This window comes from Aulonocara sp. 'chitande type north' Nkhata Bay, linkage group LG6 (assembly GCF_057382095.1).
Source record: "Aulonocara sp. 'chitande type north' Nkhata Bay isolate Kocher_YH1m ecotype deep benthic linkage group LG6, A_spYH_male_GT1.1, whole genome shotgun sequence".
NCBI classification, from domain to species: Eukaryota; Metazoa; Chordata; class Actinopteri; order Cichliformes; family Cichlidae; genus Aulonocara; species Aulonocara sp. 'chitande type north' Nkhata Bay.
Window position 1 is genome coordinate 18,509,317 of NC_141349.1, and position 21,821 is coordinate 18,531,137.

Sequence of the window (21,821 nt, forward strand, 5' to 3'; positions counted from 1 at the left end):
AGATTGTCAATAGTTTTGTCAGTGTCCAGCCTTGCGCTACGCAATAATAAAATCCCCACTGAGAAGACATTGGTAACTCTAATTAGTGGGGTGGTGACGGCTACCCAGGGTTGGTTCAAGCAGTTGAATGAAGGACCATTCAGTCAAGGAAAACCACCCTGGTGTGTTATGTAGCAACCAGTCCCATATCGTTAAGCTCTCCCAAAGTGTCAGACTGCAGGGATCACCCCCCCTCCACCCCCTCGGCTGCTTGCTCCACCAAACCCTCGTGGTCGCCAGGGACGACCTTTGGCTGGAGCTGCCAATCACAAAGAGCCATGGCAGCCAGAGGTCTCTGAGAGAGGAGCCTATTGATTTTCCAGTTAGAGCCTAAGTAGTGTGTGCTATAGGACTAACGGACAGCCCAAGCAGGTATGTCATTATCAATGAGTCCAAGGAAAGAGATCCTTTCACTCATTCATATTGGCCTCTCACTGTCTCTCCTTCATACTGTTCCACTCTATTGGTTGGAGCACATCCTGAGATTGTCAATAAATCGCTCAGCCACACTATGGCAACGACTAGTAGAGCGAAGGGTTAGGCTGACCTTTCTCTTTCTAGTCCTTCACTTTCCTTCACTCTTTTGCATTCTGCCCGGTTCTCAGGTGCAGTAATTACAGTAGGTGGAAGGCATGAAGTGTTTCCTTAACAAAGACAGATTTCACAAGCGTGAAATGATTTTCTCTGTCTTTAAATTCCCAACATCCACGGCCAGTTTACTGTCAAGAATCAGGCTCCTTCTTCCCAGCCCACTTTGGATCATCCAATCATTGGGGAATCCAATAATCTAAATGCTCAATTTAAGTCAAGTTACCGCACAGATTTGGGAACTTGTCAACAAAAATACATATGTGGGAAATCTGGAATTATTTAAGCCAACTATAGGAGATAACACCAAATTAAGGTTTCTGAACTGTATTTCTGTTTGCCCAGTAGGAGGTGAAGCACCCTTGCATGCTGATACTGGGTCTCCAACCACATGGACTGTTGTGTACAGTCCCTCACATCCAGCTGAATAAGGCTATGTCACTGATGATTAATGAACTTGAAGTCTTCAGTAGACATATCGAGACATCGACCCTTCATTCAGAATCTGACCCTTTGCATATATTAAACCTGCAATTATTATTAGACATCTTTGAGATTTTGGCCATTATCTGATTATTGTTTCTTTTGTTAGATGTATTGATTTTACTGTTGGCCCAACACTGGTCCAGACTGAAATATCTCATCAGGTTTTTGTGTTGTTTATTTTACAAACATTCATATCAGGTTTAAACCTCATGACTCTGGTGATGCTTCGACTTTCCTTTAGTGTCACCAACCTGTTCCTTTGATTTATTTTTCATGTTATAAAGCGCTTTGGGGTTCTTAGGGACTAGTAAAGCGCTATATAAATACAGGCCATTTACCATTTATATTTATAACTTAAAGTTTTAAGTTTTAACCTCCTAACACCCGAACTCTTCCACGACATGCATTTTTAAGAAAAATAAGAGCCACATATGAGGATATTTGTTTAAAATTTTGATAGAACAGTAGCAGTATAATGTCCTCGTAAGTGGATATCAGGCCCAGGTAGAGCAAAATTGAGTATTTTAGTCTACATAACCCAAAATGTGATGTCCACATATGTGGACGCCAGGTCCTAGGAGGTTAAACTATTTTTCTTTCATTGTTTTATTCAGCTTCTGCTGTGTTTTCTGTGCTCTTGCAGTGTTTTTCTATTTGCTGGTGGTTTCTGAGGTTGACAGGTAAAATGCACTTGAAACTGCACTTGAAATCTCAGAGCCACAATCAGAATGTGTGCTTCCCTTTCTCTCCAAAATCTGTCCAAAACGTCGGTTTGAGAGTAGTGAGAGTAGCATTCATTGCTAAATTACGCTCATTATATGCTCATCATACTAAAATGATAGTTTTTAGCATGTTTACATTAGAATTAAACACTGCTTTGCTAAAAAACCTTTTCAGAGCAGCTTGTGTGGCTCCTAGATTTGTAGTCTTGTTTTCAGCGTTTTTCTACCAGTGTTATAATCCAATTAAAACATCCAGGTATATTGCACATAATAATTATTTATCATTCAGCTTGCTTTTTGAATTTTTTTAGTACAGTCAAAGCATTTTTGTGTTGTTTTTGTTGTAACCCTTGCAATGCGATGTAAAGCGTGACTCCTGTGAAAAACAGGCCGACGATGCATCTGTGCTGCAAATGGTAACCAGGTAGGACAGGTCAGGGAAAGACAATTGCCACATAGGTAATCACGTAAAGAACCATTAGACAGTCTCATCTCACCACATAATGATGACTAATGCCTCCTTGCGCTTACACGCACACACGTACACACACACACACACACACACACACACACACACACAGGCAGGCGCTCTAAACAACCTCCTTCACAAACACGCTCAGCCTCTCTCTGTTTGTGACCTGACTTTGGACCTTAACACATCCACAGACCACTGTGGCCATTTTGACCTGGCTCACACTTAACCAAGCATCTCCAGACAAAGAGCTACCCCCTCCTTTTTTTTGCACCTGAGCCTAGCCCCTCCATCATGCTCCATCTCTGGGCTTGACTGGACCAGTCAGGGGGCAGGTGCCTCCCCCTCCCCTCCTTTGATTGATCCCCTCTCTCCATCATTTATTCCCTTCGTCTGCCTCTGACACACACGTCAAAGGCAACGCACCAGCCTGATGGATAGGCCTGTTTATGGATGCCAGTCTGCCTGGTAGGCTACTGATATTACAATCAGCACCTGTGTACCTGCTGTTCTCACGAGCCTCTGCTATTCAGTTGAGGTCAGAGAGGCACGCGGCTTTGATTGAAAGATCGATGTCCAGCCATGCTGATTGGAAATTGGCATTGTAAATGTGCTCTCGGTTTGTCAGAAAGCTCTCTGCTGCATATCAAAAGTTAAAACGAGATCCATGGATCATAGAAGCAAGTAGCTATTTATGTTAAGTCTCCATTTTTTTGGTTACCTTACAAATGCAAAGGTAAAATTGCTTGACATCAACATAACGCATGTTTTTAATTTTCGAAAAAGTCAAGAACAGGTTGCTTTATATGTGCGACCTCATAACACTGATGCACAATCTGTGTAAAGACATCTTGCGTGCCAGAGAGCAGAATGTTAAATTCTTGTACTTCTATTCTCATCATGGTTAATGACCTATTCAGTGTGGTTTAAACGGCACAACCAGAGGGATGCTCTGGAGATTACTCACTCATCCAAGACTCCATTTCTAGTGGAAGAGTAAAGTGGATTTGTGGAATATAATATAGCAACAATACAAAACAATTCAAACACAGTGTTGAATAAAATCAAACCCTAATCGTGAATCAGATTTGGTTTTAACTTGACATCTTCATCAATAAACATGTTTGTTTTACACCACAGATCTTTGATTTTTTTCAGTGGTTCATGTTAGATCAGCAATCCCCGTCGTTTTTCAGCCTCCATGGTAGAATAAAAAGCTGAAGCTAACTTAAAATTGAACTTGTACGTATGAAACTTCAAGGACCATGACTTAATATTTGTAGATTAAGTGGGTCAGTTTGTTTGTGCAACGCTTATACTTTTTTTTTTGGGGGGGGGGTTCTCCTCTTTGTTGCTATTTTGCTGGTCACCCCTTTGTTTGATGCTACTGCTCATATGTGCATTATTTGCAGATGAAGCTAACATGCATTTTCAGCAGTTCTCTTGCAGACCTAGCTCTACTCTACCTGCCCATTAACACGCTGCATGCAGATCAGATCAGAAACTGCTTTTTATGCTTATCAGGTGCTTGGAGTATTATTCGTAATTGAAGCTTGTGATACCCTGTGAGCTCGTTATGCAAAGAAGAAACCTTAGCTTAAGCGTTGGCTTAGAACAGTCAAGTTTCAGTATTTAAACTAGCGTCTAATGCCCTGTGTTCTGAGTCAGCAATGGGATAACACCCCGTGTGCACACGTAATTGAAGACGGTTGTTGACTCAGTTTCTGTCATTCCAAGTGTAGCTGAAAGTGCTTGTCACTGATAAATTTGGAGCACCAATTGAGTCACGTACAAATATTTTAACTCTCCACAACATTTTTCTTTCTCCACTAAAAAGGCCTTTTCTCTTCTTCATCTATCCTTTCGGAGAACCCACCCAAAATTCCCCAAGAGGGGTGTACTTTTCACCCTACACCCACTTAAGCTGCTGACAATAGCTGGATTAGAGAAGAATTTATTTAGCAAAGCCTCACACATACCCCCAAAAAAGCCTATCCTTCATTAAATGGCAAAATGGGAGACTGAAGGAAAGCGGGGAGAATGCGATGGGAGCCGGTCGGTGATCTTAACCTGTCTGATGTTTGCTATGGCAGCTTATAGGAGAGCAGAGGTCCAGCAGCATTTAGTCCTAAAGAGCTCCTGTGCTTTAGCGGAGGCTCCGGGCTGTCTCCCTGATTTTTCCAAGTGTCAGTGAAAAGCGTATACATTCTTTTCCAGCTTTCCCTGATGTGCTAGCATTTACTGATGCGCTTGACAAATCCAGGAGTGTATAGAAGCTCTTTCATGTCCCGTCCATGTCAACAGGTGCTCAGCAATATCAGAAAGGCCTTACATTTAGCCATAGTGCAGGTGTGCATTCTATATGAACTTCTTTGTTACACAATTCTAGTAAATTATCTTAATTTTCTTTGACTTTTTTCATAACATGCTCTAGAGATTCTGTATTTGTTGCACCCAGTTTCACAGCCCTTTTCTCTTCACTTATCCATCCTTTGTTACCCATCACCTTTGAGCCCTTTGTGGCCTCAGTCCAGCCTGCGATGGAGTGAAAAGGAAGCACTGATGTTCAATATATCAGCATAAAATTTCCATTTTATGTTCTTTGCCATTCTTAAAGGAAAACTGTAATTTACTAAAATCCTGGTGTTAAAGGCTTTATATGTCATTTACTAAGGCTTTGACTTATAGTTTCTGTTGGGGCTTGTGTTATGTATATACCTGCTACTGCCAGTAAGTGATAATTAATACCACTTTGGTATCTTATTATATGTTGGGGCACTTCTAAGGCTTTTGTCCTCATAGCTTATGCCCAAGGTAGAATTTTTAATGATTTAATGCACTGAAGTCTTTAATTCACCACCAATTAACCCCAAGACCACTGCAGCATTTCCCTAAATCTACACAAGACTTTTTTTTTTTTTTTTTTTGTCGTCTCCCACTTCAAAAAGGCCAAGCAGGCGAAGATAGAAAAAAGGCTAACCTGTTAGCAAACAGTGAAAAGGGCAGAAAAAAGGGGGGAGTTAATCCTTATTAGGCTAAATTCAGACTAAGTGGCCCCAAAGATCCTTTCAAAGGGGACTTTCTTTCAGGGAGCACAAACTCTTGCTGGGTGACGTTTGGAGTTGAATACTTTGAGTCTTTAGGCTTCATAACCCTACACATGCTGCAAGCTGGGCCTGTTTATTTTGCTTCAGTTCTCACTTTCCAGCACAGCTTCTTAGCTGTGTTTATTTTTTTTCTGACCTTGTAGTTTGTTTTACTCCCCTCAAGGCAAATAGAACGTTATGTGTGACCAGTGATTACACATTACACTAGTTACACAGCTGTAGAACAGCTGGGATTATCAGTTCGTTTTGGGCTAGCTGTTCCTGCAGCATGATGACAGGATGTCTAATATTCAACACTGACTTTCATATCACTCTTTCTTTTAGATGCTCTCTAGTTTTAATGGATAATATATTTGCTCCTTTTTAAATATACCTATTAAGTTTGTGGAAAAAATGTGGATTCTCTTAACTTGCTTAGATGGGAAGATTGATACCACTCTGTCCTCTGTGGTAAATACGAAGAATAGAAATCAGTCAAATAATACTATTAATTTAACCCAAAGAAACATTAGTTTCGTTAAACTGACTCTTGATTACTTCAGTAGCTAAGTGTTCTATATTATTTGCATATTCAGATGCACTTTCTCTTAAATTCTGTGGAGAACATGGATAAGTTGAGGTAGAGTCATGTTTTTTGCATTTTGTTAAGGCACTTGCTTTCAAAGCCACAAAGGCTTGAGGACAACTGCTGGAGTGTGAAAGAGGAGTCATGTGGCTGCTCTTAAGGTCACATGATCGAGCGTTCCTGTGTTGAGCATTGCTTTCCTCTTAAAAGCTTTGCCTACTTTATTCCAAATGCAACCTGCAAACACCTACTCGCCAAAAACAAAGCAAAACACAGTTTTAACCTGCAGTGAGTCACGACTAAAGCTTGTGCATGTTTTCGTGAAGCCTTACACTCAAACTGTGCGGATCTGTGTGGCTCTTTCTTTTTCCATTGTGGTACTCTCGGTCCATCAGTCTCCCTTCCTCTATTTTTTTTTTTTTTTTTTTTTTTTTTTTTTTTTTTGCTATCACTCAATCTCAAAAGCAAAATCTGTCTTAATTGGCTCCAGAGGGCTCGGGGAGGCTTTGTGTCAATGCTGATGAGGGTCCTGATTGGTCCAGAGGCACATGCAGCCAACAGACCCTTGTTAGTGTGTCGGGGCCCTTTGCTTGCTCGTTAGTCCGATGAACTCATTTACTGATGGGGGGTGACACGGCCTCGTTTACCAGTGTGGAACAGAGAAAGGTGTGTGTGTGTTGGTCGGAGGGGGCGGGGGTTAAAGCGAACAGGGAGGGTAAAGAACCGAGTAGAGGGGAATATAACTGAACTTACAAGGTGCATACGCAGAAATACTACGAGTATGGAAAAGCCATCAAATGCCGATTTATGTTTCTCTTCATTTTCTTTCTTATTTGATGCAGCAGTGAAAAAATAAATAAAAACTCGCTGCAAGTGACTCGGTTCACTGAAACTGTTTATTGCAGATTGCTTGATTCTGTGGTCAGTCGAGTGGAAACAGTCACAAACAGCATGGGACTTGGAAGTCTTTTTAAGACATCTAAGGAATCTGTAGCCTCCCTTGTTTGCATGCACATTTTTTTCTTCATTTTTTATGAATTCTATTCAAGTTCTTGCAGTATTGCTTGTCCCTCGTCTGCGTTTTGATGTTGATGGATCACCTCTCTTCCTCCCGCTCATTAATTTCATCACCTTATCTCCCACACCACTTCATTTGACCAAAAGGTAATAATAAATCCCTCATCCATTATCCTTTAACTGAGTCACCCATGTGGAAATACTTAATAAGAGGCAACAAATTGAACTTCAATCACCTCTTTTTTCCCCTTTGAGGATGTATAGTAGATTAAACCGAACATGCAAATATGCTTCCGCCATTCATCAAACACTGTTTATGTGCAATTCTGAAACCTTTATTTCCTAAAACACCACAATTGATATTCAAATGATATTTTATTTGTATTTTTTCACATGTTATGACAAATAAGGATCATTGGTTGCTGGCAGTGGCTTCTCTCCTCTTCAACTCTAGGGTCTTATCAGCCCAAAAACACACACCCACTCAGCCGGCCTGACTGCAAAGGCAGCTGAGAGCCTCATCTATCTTGAACCACGTTGCTGATAGTTGCTCCTCTGCTCTCTTAACTCTTCTTTAATCCAGTACAGTTTCAATTTAACCCATTAGCATCCCTGTGTTTGGCTTTACCTCTGTTTCTAAAGATGCTCTGGTTGGTAAGAGGGGTGGATGCGAGGGGTGATGAAGAGGATTCACTGGCACAGACTGTCTGTGAGATTCAGTGGTGACAGCTTTTTTGTGTGTGTGTGTGTGTGTGTGTGTGTGTGTGTGTGTGTGTGTGTGTGTGTGTGTGTGTGTGTGTGGGGTTACACACCATAGCCACAGTCACCCGACCCCTCTTCATGTGTCCCTCTTCATTCCGCAGTCTTTTGGGCATCTGACAAAGACAAACGACAGTGCTTCAGAAATGAGCCGCAGCCCGCTGCACAAACAGGTTGAACAAGGAAGATGGAGAGAAGGCAATGCAATCAAGACCGGTTCTTTTGTTTTCTGTTTGGCTGTGTCCTCTCGCGTGACGCTGTGAAATTGATCTCGGAGTGCTCCAAACCTGTGCCCGTGGATATCGTTCCACTTGAAATGAAACCTCAAAGAAACAGCTTCTGTCAACGATCAGCTCCCGATCAATTTGCTGCTGCCGCAATAATAATAATATATTGTTTCATTATTAATATTATCACTTTAAAACCAGACATTCAATAGATGGTAAACCAGAGATGGTGTAATTAAATTGCGATTCAAGACTGCAATAGTCTGAAATCTCTATTATTTTCCCTTGTGCTGTAACTGTAGCATTCCCGTCTCTTTAAAGCTTCCACTACTATATATTACAGATGAAGCTGATGCACCCATAACTCCAACATGGACAATAACCTCCACACCAATGTAATTTGTCCAGATGTGGCCAGAACAGCTCGAGCATTACGACACAGATAGTTCGTCATACTCATTGTCACACACTCTGCTTTTTCATCTGCAAGGGAGAGGGCGCTGCCGATCGGGATGATGATCTTGGAGAGCAGCACGCTGTTTACAGCTGAGTTCCAGGAGATCCATCAGTCTAGTGAAATATATCTGGGTGCTTTCACTTGTGTCATATCTTTCTATCAGCTGAGAGTTGGCAGCTTCATTAGTTTATCACTGGGCATCTATGTAAAACCACTCTTTAGTTGTGAATAGTTATACTTCAAGCTTTCACTTATTAAACACCTGAAGACTGGATTCTCTTTTCCGATCTGATGGAAGAACAGAAAAAAATGTCTTTCCTTCTGTAGTGTTTCGACATGATCAGCTTATTGTCACGTTTGTAAATAGAGGAAACGATGAAAACCAGTAGATTTTGTTTGTCATCAAAATTCAAACATCTCAGCTAGCAAAAGTGATCACAACTTATGTCCCCATTTTGCTGATGAATTAGTAGCCAACAAATCTGAAAGTGCAATTGTTGACCTGGATTTAATATGAGCATGCCTCAGAGAATACTGCACGCATAGTATATCCACTGTTTTAAATGCATTAAAGATTCCGTTGAGCTTATCTTTGTGCTAATTTGATAATAAAATAAATGTTTAGGTTTTTTTCTTTGGGGATTGAACCTTGGTGCTACCCTTTTCTTTGTCTGCTCCTGCTTATTTTTAAAACCATGCCATTCCTTCTTTGGTTCGTTGTACCTGGTGCACAATAAACTTAATGTTGGTGGAAGTAATGAAATCTGTGCCCAACATCTCTAGAGCTGACTGAATACAATGGTTTGTCTTTATAATAATAATAAATATCAAAGCCAAAGTGTAAGGACAGCTCATTTTGTAAGGCTGGTTAGTTTACAAATAGGGAAAAAAGCATATTTTTTTTCCCCAATGCCAAAAAATTATTTTTTGAATTAAATATGTTGAAGATTTAAAAAAAATTCTTTATAAAATTTATCATCAAGATGTTATTGAACTTAAGAGCTAATATTGTGTTACACTGTATTTACAACAAACAAACAAAGTCTTGGAAATGGGTTTGGCTTTAGGCTGGCTGTGACTGGTTAAATCATCTGAGCTGCCTTGAGAGAGATGGGAGGCAGGAGGATGCGGTGCTGGCTAGCTTCTCCAGGCCACTAATCCACATTTAATTGAACTCCAGAGACTTTGAAGTGAGTCTGTGATGCAGGCAGGTCTTATTCCTCAGAGAGACAGCGAGGGAAGCGCTCCTTAGCTGAAGGCCTCAGCTGGTCCTCTTCTCTGTCCCCTTGCCTTTAATGAGCTCCTTCAGCTTAACACTAAGCCCAGCGTGCCGGCTCAAATTTGAATACCTTTGATTAATAAGATGCTGCAAAATCATATCTTAACAACATGAAGTGCTCATTTTACCTTTCTGCCTTATAACAGCGGGCACCTTTGAAACCAAAAGCAGAGGTTGAAATAAAAACCTAGTTAACAAAGCAGTGCTAAGTAGGTTAGTAGCCAACCTAAGTGCTGGATTAGTATGAGGACAAATCACAGGGGCAGGGCTAAGCATGCGGGTCTGTCAGGAGCTGTGACAGCCGTCAGAACAAGTCACTCTGACAGCCACCGCGGTCTCCATGGGGACAGATTAAGCTCAGTTCATCGAAGCATTTTTAAATGTGGAGCTTAGTAACATAATATCGTCTGACCTCCGTGTCAGTTACCTCCTAGGAAATGCAGAGACCAGTTGTAATCAGATGTTTTGCATAAAATAGCTTCTTGTCACAGCAAACTGTCGCTTAATAGATGATCTTTTAGTGAACAGAACATTTCCCTCACAGCGTCCGGCTGAATAGCGCCCATTCTCTCGCTAAAGGAATCTCTTTTTCATTGAGACTGATCAATATAAGACATTAATCGTGCTCTTCGAGCCGTCACGCCATCACTGTGAAAAATGAACTAACCCGGCCCTCTGGTCTGTTCGCCTTCCTTCTTCCCTTCTCTTCTTCTTTTTTCCTTTTCTTTTAATTTTTAATTTTAATTTCCATTGCACGCTCTGTTTTCATTATTTAACTGGAATCCACATCTCTCTGGTTTCTCTTTCGTGTTTTCCAGATTCTAGCCTACACAGAAGGTCTTCATGGAAAATGGCTGTTCTCGGAGATTCGTGCAGTCTTTTCCAGACGCTACCTCCTGCAGAATACTGCTTTGGAAGTCTTCATGGCCAACAGGAGTAAGGCATCCCCCATAATTGTCTATGCCTAACCATTTCACCTTCTTATTGAGTACACACACACCTTTTTTTTTTTTTTTTTTTTTTTTTTTTTTTTTTAATGAATAATTGTGGAGAAATGGCAATCAAAAGTTGTCATTATTGTGATTTCTAATCTTTAAGAAATAATCCTTGATAACTGTTTGTTGCTTTGTGCCTCTCTGCAGCGGCAGTCATGTTCAACTTCCCAGATGCAGCCACGGTAAAGAAGGTGGTTCACAGTCTTCCTCGTGTTGGCGTGGGCACGAACTTTGGCCTTCCACAGACCAGGTTAGACGTGCGCGATTGCTTTGTTGTGTTTGTTGCTGTTGCAGTACAATCTCATGGGGTTAAAAATGGTAACTGGGGAGCAGAAGAGGATTATGGAACATCTATGGTGGTGTTATGCAAATATTTTAAAATTTCAAATAGTTTTTATTCTTGTTTCTCTCAAAAATGTACACATGGGGTTGGCCACTAATCTCCCTCCCACTCCTTACCCCGCTCCCCCCAGATATAATTGGCTTCACACAAACATAGTCCAGTTCATTTATTTATTTCCACCAATAAATAAATACTTGCTTGTAAGCCTGCAGGGCACACACCTTCCCCCAGCCCTCTCTCACATCATGCCCACTCTGTGTGCACGCATTGCTGGAGCCGATGGTGTTGGTTTTGCACAAATCTTGCACAAAATTCACAGCAAGACAGAGTTTTCAAGACGCTTTGGTGATGGTAAAAATTCAATCTGAGGGGAAAAAATGTGGATAAGATTAAAGATTTGTGATTGGCTCTTTTAATCTGAGGTGTGCCAGAGCCCGTCTGATGGGATTTTTGAGTTGTATTTTGAGAAGATGATATTTTTAATTTCTTTGTAACTTTTTGGTATTAAGCATCACAGAATTTGACATGTGGCAACATAACAGTGAGGGCTGTGTGATAAGTAGAGTGAGGAAGTGCATCCAGTAATGAGTTAGTGTGGGTGTAGGAGAGTTTGTGTGTATAACACACAGGGTTAGGGCAGGTGAATGTGTGTGCTCGGCTCATTAATCATACTAGTTTGCCGGCCACCTTGCCTCTACGACCTGAGGACGGCTGCTCAGGGCAACCTGGTGCACGTCAGCTCATACAGCCAGCACAGCACAATTTAGCTTCATGTCCAGAGTTATGCACACACACAGATGCACAAATTAAAGCAAAAGTCCAACATATGTTCATAATTTAATCTAATCCCTCTGTTTTCAACCATTTTTCCAGTTTTGCATTCCTTCTTTTCTCTCCTTTACTTCTCCATATCTATTTATAATGTCATTTAAAGCAGTTCAAAGGATGTACAGAATTGCTTGGTGACAATATAAAAAATGTGTCAAAGTACACTTGTGTTTGGGAAGTCATGTTTTCACATTCTTTTTCTTTTCTTTGGCAAGGCCTAATGACCATAATCTCACACATTGACATTGATTAATTTCATCATTTTCTTTTGTTTTAATTGGATTGGAGGTCATTCGTTTTTGTCCTGCAGCATACATCATTCTTTGGGGCCTCCTGTGTGTGTGTACACATGCACGTAAATATGTGTATTCAACCCAATTTATTGCGCATTTGTCTTCTTAATTAGCAAGACTGTAAGTTCGGTAGATTTTTCATAAAATGACATTTGGATTGCAAAAGTCTAATAAAGCCTGGGGCTTTTTATTCTTGCAGTCTGCTGTTCTTGTGATTTGAACGGCTACAAAAGATTTTAATATCGAGCTTTCCATTTCTTTTTATAGACGCATCTCTCTGGCCACACCTAAGCAGCTGTTCAAGGCATCCAACATGACTCAGCGCTGGCAGCGCCGTGAAATATCCAACTTTGAGTACCTGATGTTTCTGAACACCATCTCTGGTGAGGACACCGCTCAGCACCTGTGTGATGTTATTGCAGGGTGTAACACAGAGGTGGTGTGGACATTTTAACAGTCTATGATGCTAACTTTTTTTTTTAACAATATTTGTCGCCCCTCTCCCCCGTGCTGTCTCCCCTCCAGGCCGTACCTATAATGACCTAAACCAGTACCCAGTCTTTCCATGGGTCATCACCAACTATGAATCAGAGGAGCTTGACCTCACTCTGCCCAGCAACTTTAGAGATCTGTCTAAGGTAAGAGCGTGGAGACGACTCCTCTCCCCTGTTTTCACTATAATGGATCTTTTTTCTTCTTAATTCCCTGAAAAAGTAGGGGGGGCATTAACACACAGATAACTGTGTGTGCATTCTTCCTAAAGTCAATTTTGTTGCTTTGTAATTGCCATTGATCATAGTTTAGTGAACCTGCTCTTAAATCACCGGTGGCTGATTGCTAGGATTCCACACGTGCAGAGCATTTTTCCCATGTAACGACCCAAGTATTTCAGATGTCTGAGAAGAATTGATAGAATAGTGCAGTTTGAAACTTTTTATGTTACTAGCGTCATGCTATCTATGTTGATGAAGTGATTCTATATGCAGTGATTTGCACAGTTTTCATCAGCTCACAGATATATGAAATTTGAGTAACAATGTGACAAATTTCCCAAAACTGCAAGTGGTATTCATTACATCTAATCTGTATGATTAGTTGTTGACTTTTGCTAGTTCAGGCAATCTTGACCTGCTGCATTTAAAACATATGTAAGCCCCTCATCTTCTCAGTCTGCAGCTCCTAATTTGTGGCTTAGCTATCATTTTCTGGCCATAAATCAAAGTTTCCTAATTGAATTCTTTCAAGTTTGACCTTCCACAACACAGCAGGAAGTGAAGTAATACTCCCTGGTAGCTCCAGGCATCGAGTGATTGGGCTTAAAACAATGAAACCTGCCCTGAAATGCTCCCTGGCACATAAATACACACACTCGCATCGCTAAAGGATTCTCCCCCATAATTGTAGGTAGTCACGCAATTATTTACTCCCATTAACTCCCTCGCTTTTACACGTACATACTCAGATGGAAAAAGGCAAAAAAATAAAAGAGCACACCCCTTAGCTTGTCAGCTAACGTCGGTGGATGAACAGTCCAGCGGTGGGAGGACTCAGGATTAGTTTTAGAGTGGGAAGATTGAGCGAGTGTCAAGCTCCTGGTAGGAAAATGACTGAATAAATCAGCCATGGAAGCAAAAGAAAGCATGTGTTAATGGACAGGGGATCTGTTGGAGCAAATGCTTTTTAGAGGTATGCTGGAGGTCATTTGTTCAGGTGCAGACGTGGAGGTAGTCCTTTAATGAGACAAAGTGGAACATATTGGTCTTCTTTCAAAGATATCGCTCTTTGAATAAAACGATAAGTAAGTAAATTAGAGTCTGCATTGGTTCGGGTGAGATTAGACGATCTAGGAAGTCCAGTTTCCCTAATAATGTGTTTTAGCATTTCTTGGAGACTCTCCAAAAACTCTTCATAATTTTCGCTCAGTCCTGTTCAAACATGACGGTATACATGTTATACCGTCATGTTATATGTTACTAATACACAGATGGATCCATGGGTGGAAATTAGGGTTCACTGTGTTGGCTGGGTACAGAAAGGAAGAGCCAGTGACCTTCTGGCTCTACTTTTTGAGCCACCATCAACTTGACTTGCTGGCATTTTGCATGTTATGTTCAAAAGGACAATGCAGATTTAGTTTAGTTTTGCAAGAAAATTCTGTAATGGCAGCAATTTTAAATTTATTTATTTATTTAGGGGACAGCAAGCCTAGTATTGCTGTTTCTTTATGCAAGCATTCATTAAAGTCCATCAACTGCCATCAACCATTGGAAATGAAAGGAAGAACAAATATCTGCAGAATATAATCCAGATGCAACGCTATTGTCCTGCACAAATACCACAGTTATGAAACACAAGTGAACCATCTCCTCACACTTTCATTCCTTCACACTTCCCTGTCACATAGATTCAAACATCTTGTCCCTTAGGTTCTCTCCAGTCCTGCTTTCACTTTCAATCTGCTCCTCTGTGTCTCCGTCCTCGGCTTTTATCCCTCCCAGTGTAGTTTTTATCCACTGTAAGCAGCTGCATAATTCTTATGTTTATCCTGCTTGATGTTACCCAACAGGGTGAAATGTGACAGTTGTATTTGCCCCACCAATACACACACAGGCACAAAAACCACGCAGCCTTCCCGCGTGGTTTCTTAGCTCATTTCTGCTTCCTTCTCTTCTCCTTTGCACTGCCATGGAGTTTGGACAGCTCAGCCTCTGTGCTCAGTCAAGCCTCGCCACCCCGGGGACTTGAATGAATGGGAGAGTTGGGTAAAAGGAGGAGAAACAGAAAGACGATCAGAAAGCAAAAGAAAGAGGAGGAGAGAGTGTGAGAAAGGGAGAACAACATTATTTCCCATCCCTTTAACCCTTTTTCTTTTTAAAGAACAGAATGGAAGCAGAGAGAGCAAGAAGGAGGGGAGGGAGCAGAGCCAATCTTTATTACATCTGTTTTATTCATGTTGTTGACACGCGTGTGATATTAATGTATGACTACTGGACCGTGCCAGACTGCGGTGTCTGGAAAAGGGCAAAGCAGCTCTGTGCAGCCCTTCAAATCAAACCCCCACCACACGATGTTGCACCTACAATCATTTGTGCTCCCCGTTTCTTTTCTTTGCAACCTAATATTTGGTGACCTTCAGCTAGTTCTGCAGTGTGTGTGTGTGTGTGTGTGTGTGTGTGTGTGTGTGTGTGTGTGTCTGCACCATTCAAAACTGTGCTTACTTTCCCATTTTCCCCTCTTTTGTTTGCGCTCTATTGTTTTTCTTTCTTGTCTCCTTCTGTTTTCCTCTCGTGCTCTCTTTCTTCCTCACCCTTCAAATCTCTCTTGTCCCCCTCTAATGTCACGTTGGTGGTTGTCTCTTGTAGAAACAGGTCATCTGCGAAGCCTCCAGTGACATTGAGAAGCCAAATTGCTATGAACGTGTGTGTGTGTGTGTGTGTTTGTCACACACTGTCATCATTCCCAGCACAACAGAGGCCACACAGAATTTATGTTCCTTGCTACCAGAGCCATTCTGACCCCAGGGACTTTCTTATCATAAACTCTAACCTCAACCTGACATCAAACGCCGACCCCCGAGATAACATTGTAGTCACGATAAGCTCTCGCTTGATCTGACTGCAAGTGTTTTAACACCTCTTTTTTTTATTCCTCCACCCCTTTTTGCACCCCAGCTCTGCATACTGTCGCACATCTCCCCACAAAAATCCACTTGTTCTTCATAAAGATGCTTTATATAACAAAACCAAACCTAAATTTGACATTTTAACAGATAAAATTCATCTTTGGGGCGATTTTTACAAAAGAAAATTGTTATTTGATCTGTTTGAACTTCTTGAGTGTTCGTACAAGGTGTCCTTACAGCAAAGGCACGCTTTCATCTATTCATAAAAGGCAAAAATATGTAAATAAATAAATCCACTCTTACTGTGCTTTTAATGAAACAAATAATTCAAACAATTGTTAATCTAATATGTACTCTGCATTTACATAGCAAGAAAATAGGACTTACTGAGCATCTTGTGTACCTTTGTGCTATAACGTGCTGCTCACAGACACATGAGCTAATGGTGTATTGATCTCATCGTACTCGCCCCATATGTTTATCCCCCCAGGCCCTCCACACCATTTTCACTGTTTAAATAGGACATTATACATAAACACTCTCTTCAAAAGGCTCTTGTGATTTATGACTCAAAGCCCTACTGATGCTCAAATCGTCGGTGAGCCATTATACTTCATCACCGGTGACCCATTAGTGTTTTAAAAGCAACGTAGCACTAGGTAATGTTCTTATAATAGTTTCTCAGGAAGGTGCTTATTGTTCCTTGAGGGAGTGTTTTTCGCTTGGTATGCCTACATATAAAAAATTACTTTTTAAATATTTGAGTTCCCAAACCTCTGATTATTTGGGTAAGGAGGAGAGTTTAGGCAGGATAACATACATAAAAAAAATATATATATATATATATATATATATATATATATATATATATATATATATATATATATATATATATATATATATAATTTTTTTTTTTTTTTTTTTTTAAATACATCTCACCATAGCAGTTTTAAAATGTCACTGTTACACCATCTGCAGCTGCCTTCTTGATTTAGAACAGATTAAGACTAATTCAGCATTATTTTCCCCATCTTTACTGAAAACTCTGGCTCAGTTTTCTTCTGTAGTGTACCCTTTAGTTAAAAGTATGTGATCGGTTCATTTGTCTGAGAGCTCATCAGAGTGCTATTCTTTGCCACGACGTATTGGGTCAATCTGTGATGGGGCAGCAGCAGGCGCTCCATCAGCGCACCGCCGGCCGCTCTGCTCTGATGTACGGCACCGTCGCTGCCGCTTTGTTGTAGCTACTGTAAGCTGAGAGCGCTAGCCCCACAGTAATTTACAGCAGTAAACAATGTCGGGCTCGAGCAAACCAACAGCCCCCACGTGCCCTCACACACAATTCTCCCTCTCTCCCTGTCACTGTGGCACTTTCAGTCTTTTCTTTTTTTTTTTTTTTTTATATGCCTCCTCTCCCTTTTCTTTTTTTAATGAGCCGACTGTTATTAGGGCTATAAATCAGGCCAATGGGTGTGATGTATAATTCACTGTGTGTACTCACCCACCCCAGTGGCCCTGAGGAAGCCCACAGTGTATCACTGTCAACATAGATCTGCACAGTGTTGTGGCACAAGGCAATTCGCTGTGTAAATGCACATACGCACAGGAGCACTATTTACAAAATAACCAAAAAAATGCATGCATTGAACAAAAAAAAAAAGCAGCAATAACTGCAGGACCGTGTGCATCACTCCCAGTACACACACACACAGGTACACAAGCATGCACCATTACACCCACATAAAACAGTAGCCATTGCACAGATCAATATCATAGACCTGCCCTGTATGTGTCTTGCTGTGACATGCACCCTATGATATGAAAGAGATCCAATTGATCCACACCCTACTAGGCCCCCATTCTCAAAAGGGCATCATTCCATTACCATTGATCTGCTGTGTGTGTGTGTGTGTGTGTGTGTGTGGGGGGGAGCAAGATGATGGAGCGGTTCGAGGGAATGAGGCACAGCCTGCAGAAGACTAATAAAAATTGAACCAGCCTGAAAGTGATTTCTATAAATGAGTATTTAAATAATAGGCGAGCTGCACAGGGTTATTGGCTTTTTTTTTTTTTTTTTTTTTTTAAGAGCAATGGAAAATTAATGCAATTTAACCATTTTTTTTCTGGACTATAAATAGGGCTGGTGACCAGTGTATTAGTTACAGATTAATAAAAGTAAAAATTAAAGGAACCCACAGCCTTGCTATTGATATTCTGAGTAGGCACTCTTTCATTGGAGCACATTAGTTTTCTCTGACAGACTACAGCTGCAGGGGCTCGGTTTCACAGCCTCTAAAAAGCACTCTGTGGGAAAGGATTGATCTGTCTGAAGGAAAACATCATCTAATATTCATTTGAGATAGCACAATGGTTATTAGCTTCATTCGCCTTGCAACTATTATGCAGCAGTGAGTGGTCCCTGTATTCACAGTAAAATTCAGTACTGCCTCCCTGCTTTTGGTTTGTGTTTTTTTTACTTTCACGCATCTATCGTGTCCTAATATCTGTTTTGTCGTATTTATTTATTTTTCAGTTTAGCTGTTTAACATGTTTGACCTATTTTTTGTTTGTTTATATTTATAGCCCATCGGTGCTCTTAACCCCAAGAGGGCAGCGTTCTTTTCAGAACGATATGAGACCTGGGAGGATGATCAGGTGCCGAAGTTCCATTATGGCACCCACTACTCCACCTCGAGCTTCACCCTGATGTGGCTGCTACGTATTGTAAGTGCAGTGCACGTTTGGAGTGTTTAGGAGCATTCGTGACTTTTAATATAAATTCTGGAAAATAATGAAATAATTATGCTTGTGCAAGAATTTCACCTTGCTCTTTAAAAGTGTAGTTAAGCGCAGTATTTAAATTGGATTCTTCTTTTTAATGAACAGTACATTCATGATGTAGAGGTCATGAATGTATTCTTAATTAGACCTAGGATTTTATCAAATTAAGAGTATATGCATGCTAAATATTGCATAGCATGCATGCATGGGGTGATAATAAATGAAAAGCAAAAGCAGTGCACCTAAAGGTCTGACCTTCACCTTGATGCAAATTCTCAAGGTTTTTCTTTTTAATAACAGGTACTGAAATGTGATTTTGTTTGTTTTTGAAGCACATTAGTGGTGTATATTTTGCACTAGAGTGCTCTCTTGTAGTACCTTTGTTGAATGGATGCCATCAATCTTTCCATACTACACTCTGGGGAGAGGGAGGTTACTAAGTTTCTCCAACGTGCAGTTTTCTGCTGTTATTGTCCCAGTAGCTCACTGTCTCTGTAACTCCCAGTAGAGTTACCTCATTGATCTCTGCACATCATTAGCCAGCTTACTCTAAAGCCACTTTACCAGAAGCACTCATTTATAACTCTCGCTTAAAGATCAAACTTAACCTTAAATATGAAATGAAAATGGGTTTGTGTAGTAACTGTGTATTTTGTAAGATTTTACACTGATGTATAAACTACAAGATCAATTTGCTCACTGTCCCAGCATTTAAAAAGATTAAATAAATGAGGCTTGCGTCATTTCAGGCTGGACTTAATTATCTATTTACAGTATTAGTTTATAGCTGTGGTACAGCACAGTGTGCCCGTGCATCAGAGAGATGGCTATTGATCTGCCCTAACAAGATTATACGTGATTAGAAATGCATCAGCAGCACATGTGCATTGATTTTAGTAGCACACTGGGAATATTGTTGTTTTACTTGTTCATTTTTGGCTTTAAGTTTGTTACAGGGTGTGCAGAAAGGGTCAATTCTAGGTCAAATATATTGACAGAGTGTATTCAAACTGTAGACATGTTGACAACCATGTTTTCATTGCAGAAAAAGCAATTGGGTGGTTTCAGTTATAGGAGTAGACTCCCCAGTTTATATTCTTAACCATAACCTTTATAATTTCCAGGAACCCTTCACCACATTCTTCCTTAACTTCCAAGGAGGAAAGTTTGACCATGCTGACCGCACCTTCTCCTCAGTATCCAGGGCTTGGAGGAACTGCCAGAGAGACACATCTGATGTTAAGGTACCATTCATACTTATGCATGCTCACAATGGATCTGGGGACAAAAATAATAGAAGTTGGACGATAAAGTCCCGAGCGCTGCAGGAGAATAAATCCAAGTCCAACACACATAAAAAAGAGAGGGTTTCAAAAGAGTAATGTCCAGTCACTACCAATCATTGTCCCTACACAATGATAGCTTCCTGCTCTTCTGATCAAAGCGTTGGTTTAATCCTCATCTGTCCCAGCCGTCTGTCTCAGATTCAGTCAGCTATAACATGGACTTGAATCCCTGCCCACTGGGCCCCCAAACTCTGCTGCGCCGACGGATCTACCCTGAAACGGCACAGGTCATTCTCATACCGAGCGCCTTCGAACCCCCAGCGCACACTTTAACTGCTCTCCTAAAACATTTACAACTACACTCAGACATTCTCTGTCAAAGCTGAGTTTTGCTTGCTCTCCCGGCACTGGGTCACTGGATGGGGGAACAGCAGTGGTGTTGGGGGTTTTGACGCTTGATTGCGTTTACCCCCCTCCCGCATCCCTCTGATAAAACATGTGGATTGTGTTACTGTGTAGCTGGCCAATGCTTGATTGCAAAAGCCCAACAACAGCCTTAGTTTGCTCTCTTAGTCTCAACCTGTCAATGTGGATCAAACTGTGAGAGCTCAACTTCAGATCAAAACAAAGAGGAAATCTGGACGTCGTCAGTTTGTTTCCATGTTCAGCTTGAATTTTTAGCATATTTTGAATGAAAATCTGTCGACTTTATCCAGTTGGATGCACACATTCATGCTCCTTTTTCTGTTTTTGCTCAAAATATGAATGTGTGCAACCAACTGGATGCAGTCCAGTCGCATCCATATTGCTTAATTCCTCTTTTAAGCAGTAGAGGAATTAGGAGTGAGATGTATCAATTCAGTAGGGTAAGTACACCATTTAGCTTTAGTATTGGGACCATTGATGGCAACCCTCTGTCTCTGCCAGAGGGCAAAAAGCCCCTGTGTTTTCATACGCCACTGTTAAAGAAGGGGTGATAATGGGCTACAACACCTAGATTCAATGTGTCTCTAGCCTGGGTGACGCTAGAATGACCTGCCACCCCCAATCCCCTGACCCCTAGCCTCAGCCCACAGGCATCAGAAGGGGGAGACACAAGAGAAGAGGGGTTAGAAGTAGCAACAGTGGAAGTGTAGCTGGAGAGCCCAGAGGCCAAAGCCCCTTCCAGTGACCCATGACAGGACAGGATTGGGGATCAGAGGGGCTGGCCTCTGACCAGGCTGGAGCAAAAGGGCCACTGCACATAATGGTCCATGTAAGGCAGGCTTGAGTGTTGGGGAGCGAAGCCCTCAAGGTTTCGTTGGGGTATGTGCATGCGTGCGTGCACGGGTGCCGCTCTCTCCTGCTCAAATTTACAGCAGGCTGTAGCCGGTGAACCCGGGTGAGCAGGAGGCCTCGTTAAGAAGGTGACCTTTAGTTTTAGGTCAGCTTTTGTGGAGTGAAGAGATTTCAGAAGTGAGGAAGTGCCGTGTTGTTTTAAAGCTGTGTGTTTGCTTGCTCATTTGATTGGATCTTTTCACCCCATTAATGAGAGGGGGAGATATTGTGCAGCTAATTTGATAAGAGGAATGTTATTATTTGCTTGTATTTGTAAAGATCATGTTACATATGCTAAGAATTGAATCTTTTCAAAATGCTTCTTGACTTCCGAGTTTAGTTTTTTGGTTTTTTTTGCTTTGAGTGTTAGCTGTCAGCCAATCCCCACTTAGTTTTGAAGGTAGGCCATTCATTTCTAATGCTAGGTTATTAACATGTTTGTCACCAAATTCCCTTAGAAATGCCCATAATTGATTCTTTATAGTGTTTTCTGTATATGCAGGTGAATGTAGTTATAGATAGTTATAGTTCATATAATTATGTATTTTGTTACACAAAACCTGTCAAGTCTTCATAGAGCACATGGACTGTATATTAAAAATTTGAATTAGGACCAAGTCATCACCCACTGGTTTGTG

At 41.1% G+C, this 21,821-nt stretch overlaps 1 protein-coding gene across 8 annotated transcripts in view; it reads left to right on the top strand.

Annotated features, from left to right (window-relative positions):
- Positions 1-21,821, top strand: part of lrba (LPS-responsive vesicle trafficking, beach and anchor containing) — a 176,200-nt gene that overhangs the window by 115,790 nt on the left and 38,589 nt on the right. For all 8 annotated transcript variants that reach the window (XM_086295381.1, XM_086295382.1, XM_086295384.1 and 5 more), the window contains 6 exons: positions 10,537-10,654; positions 10,861-10,963; positions 12,445-12,560; positions 12,703-12,815; positions 18,383-18,523; positions 19,705-19,824. In XM_086295381.1, coding sequence (XP_086151507.1) covers positions 10,537-10,654; positions 10,861-10,963; positions 12,445-12,560; positions 12,703-12,815; positions 18,383-18,523; positions 19,705-19,824 — 711 coding nt within the window. The remainder of the gene's footprint in view (positions 1-10,536; positions 10,655-10,860; positions 10,964-12,444; positions 12,561-12,702; positions 12,816-18,382; positions 18,524-19,704; positions 19,825-21,821) is intronic.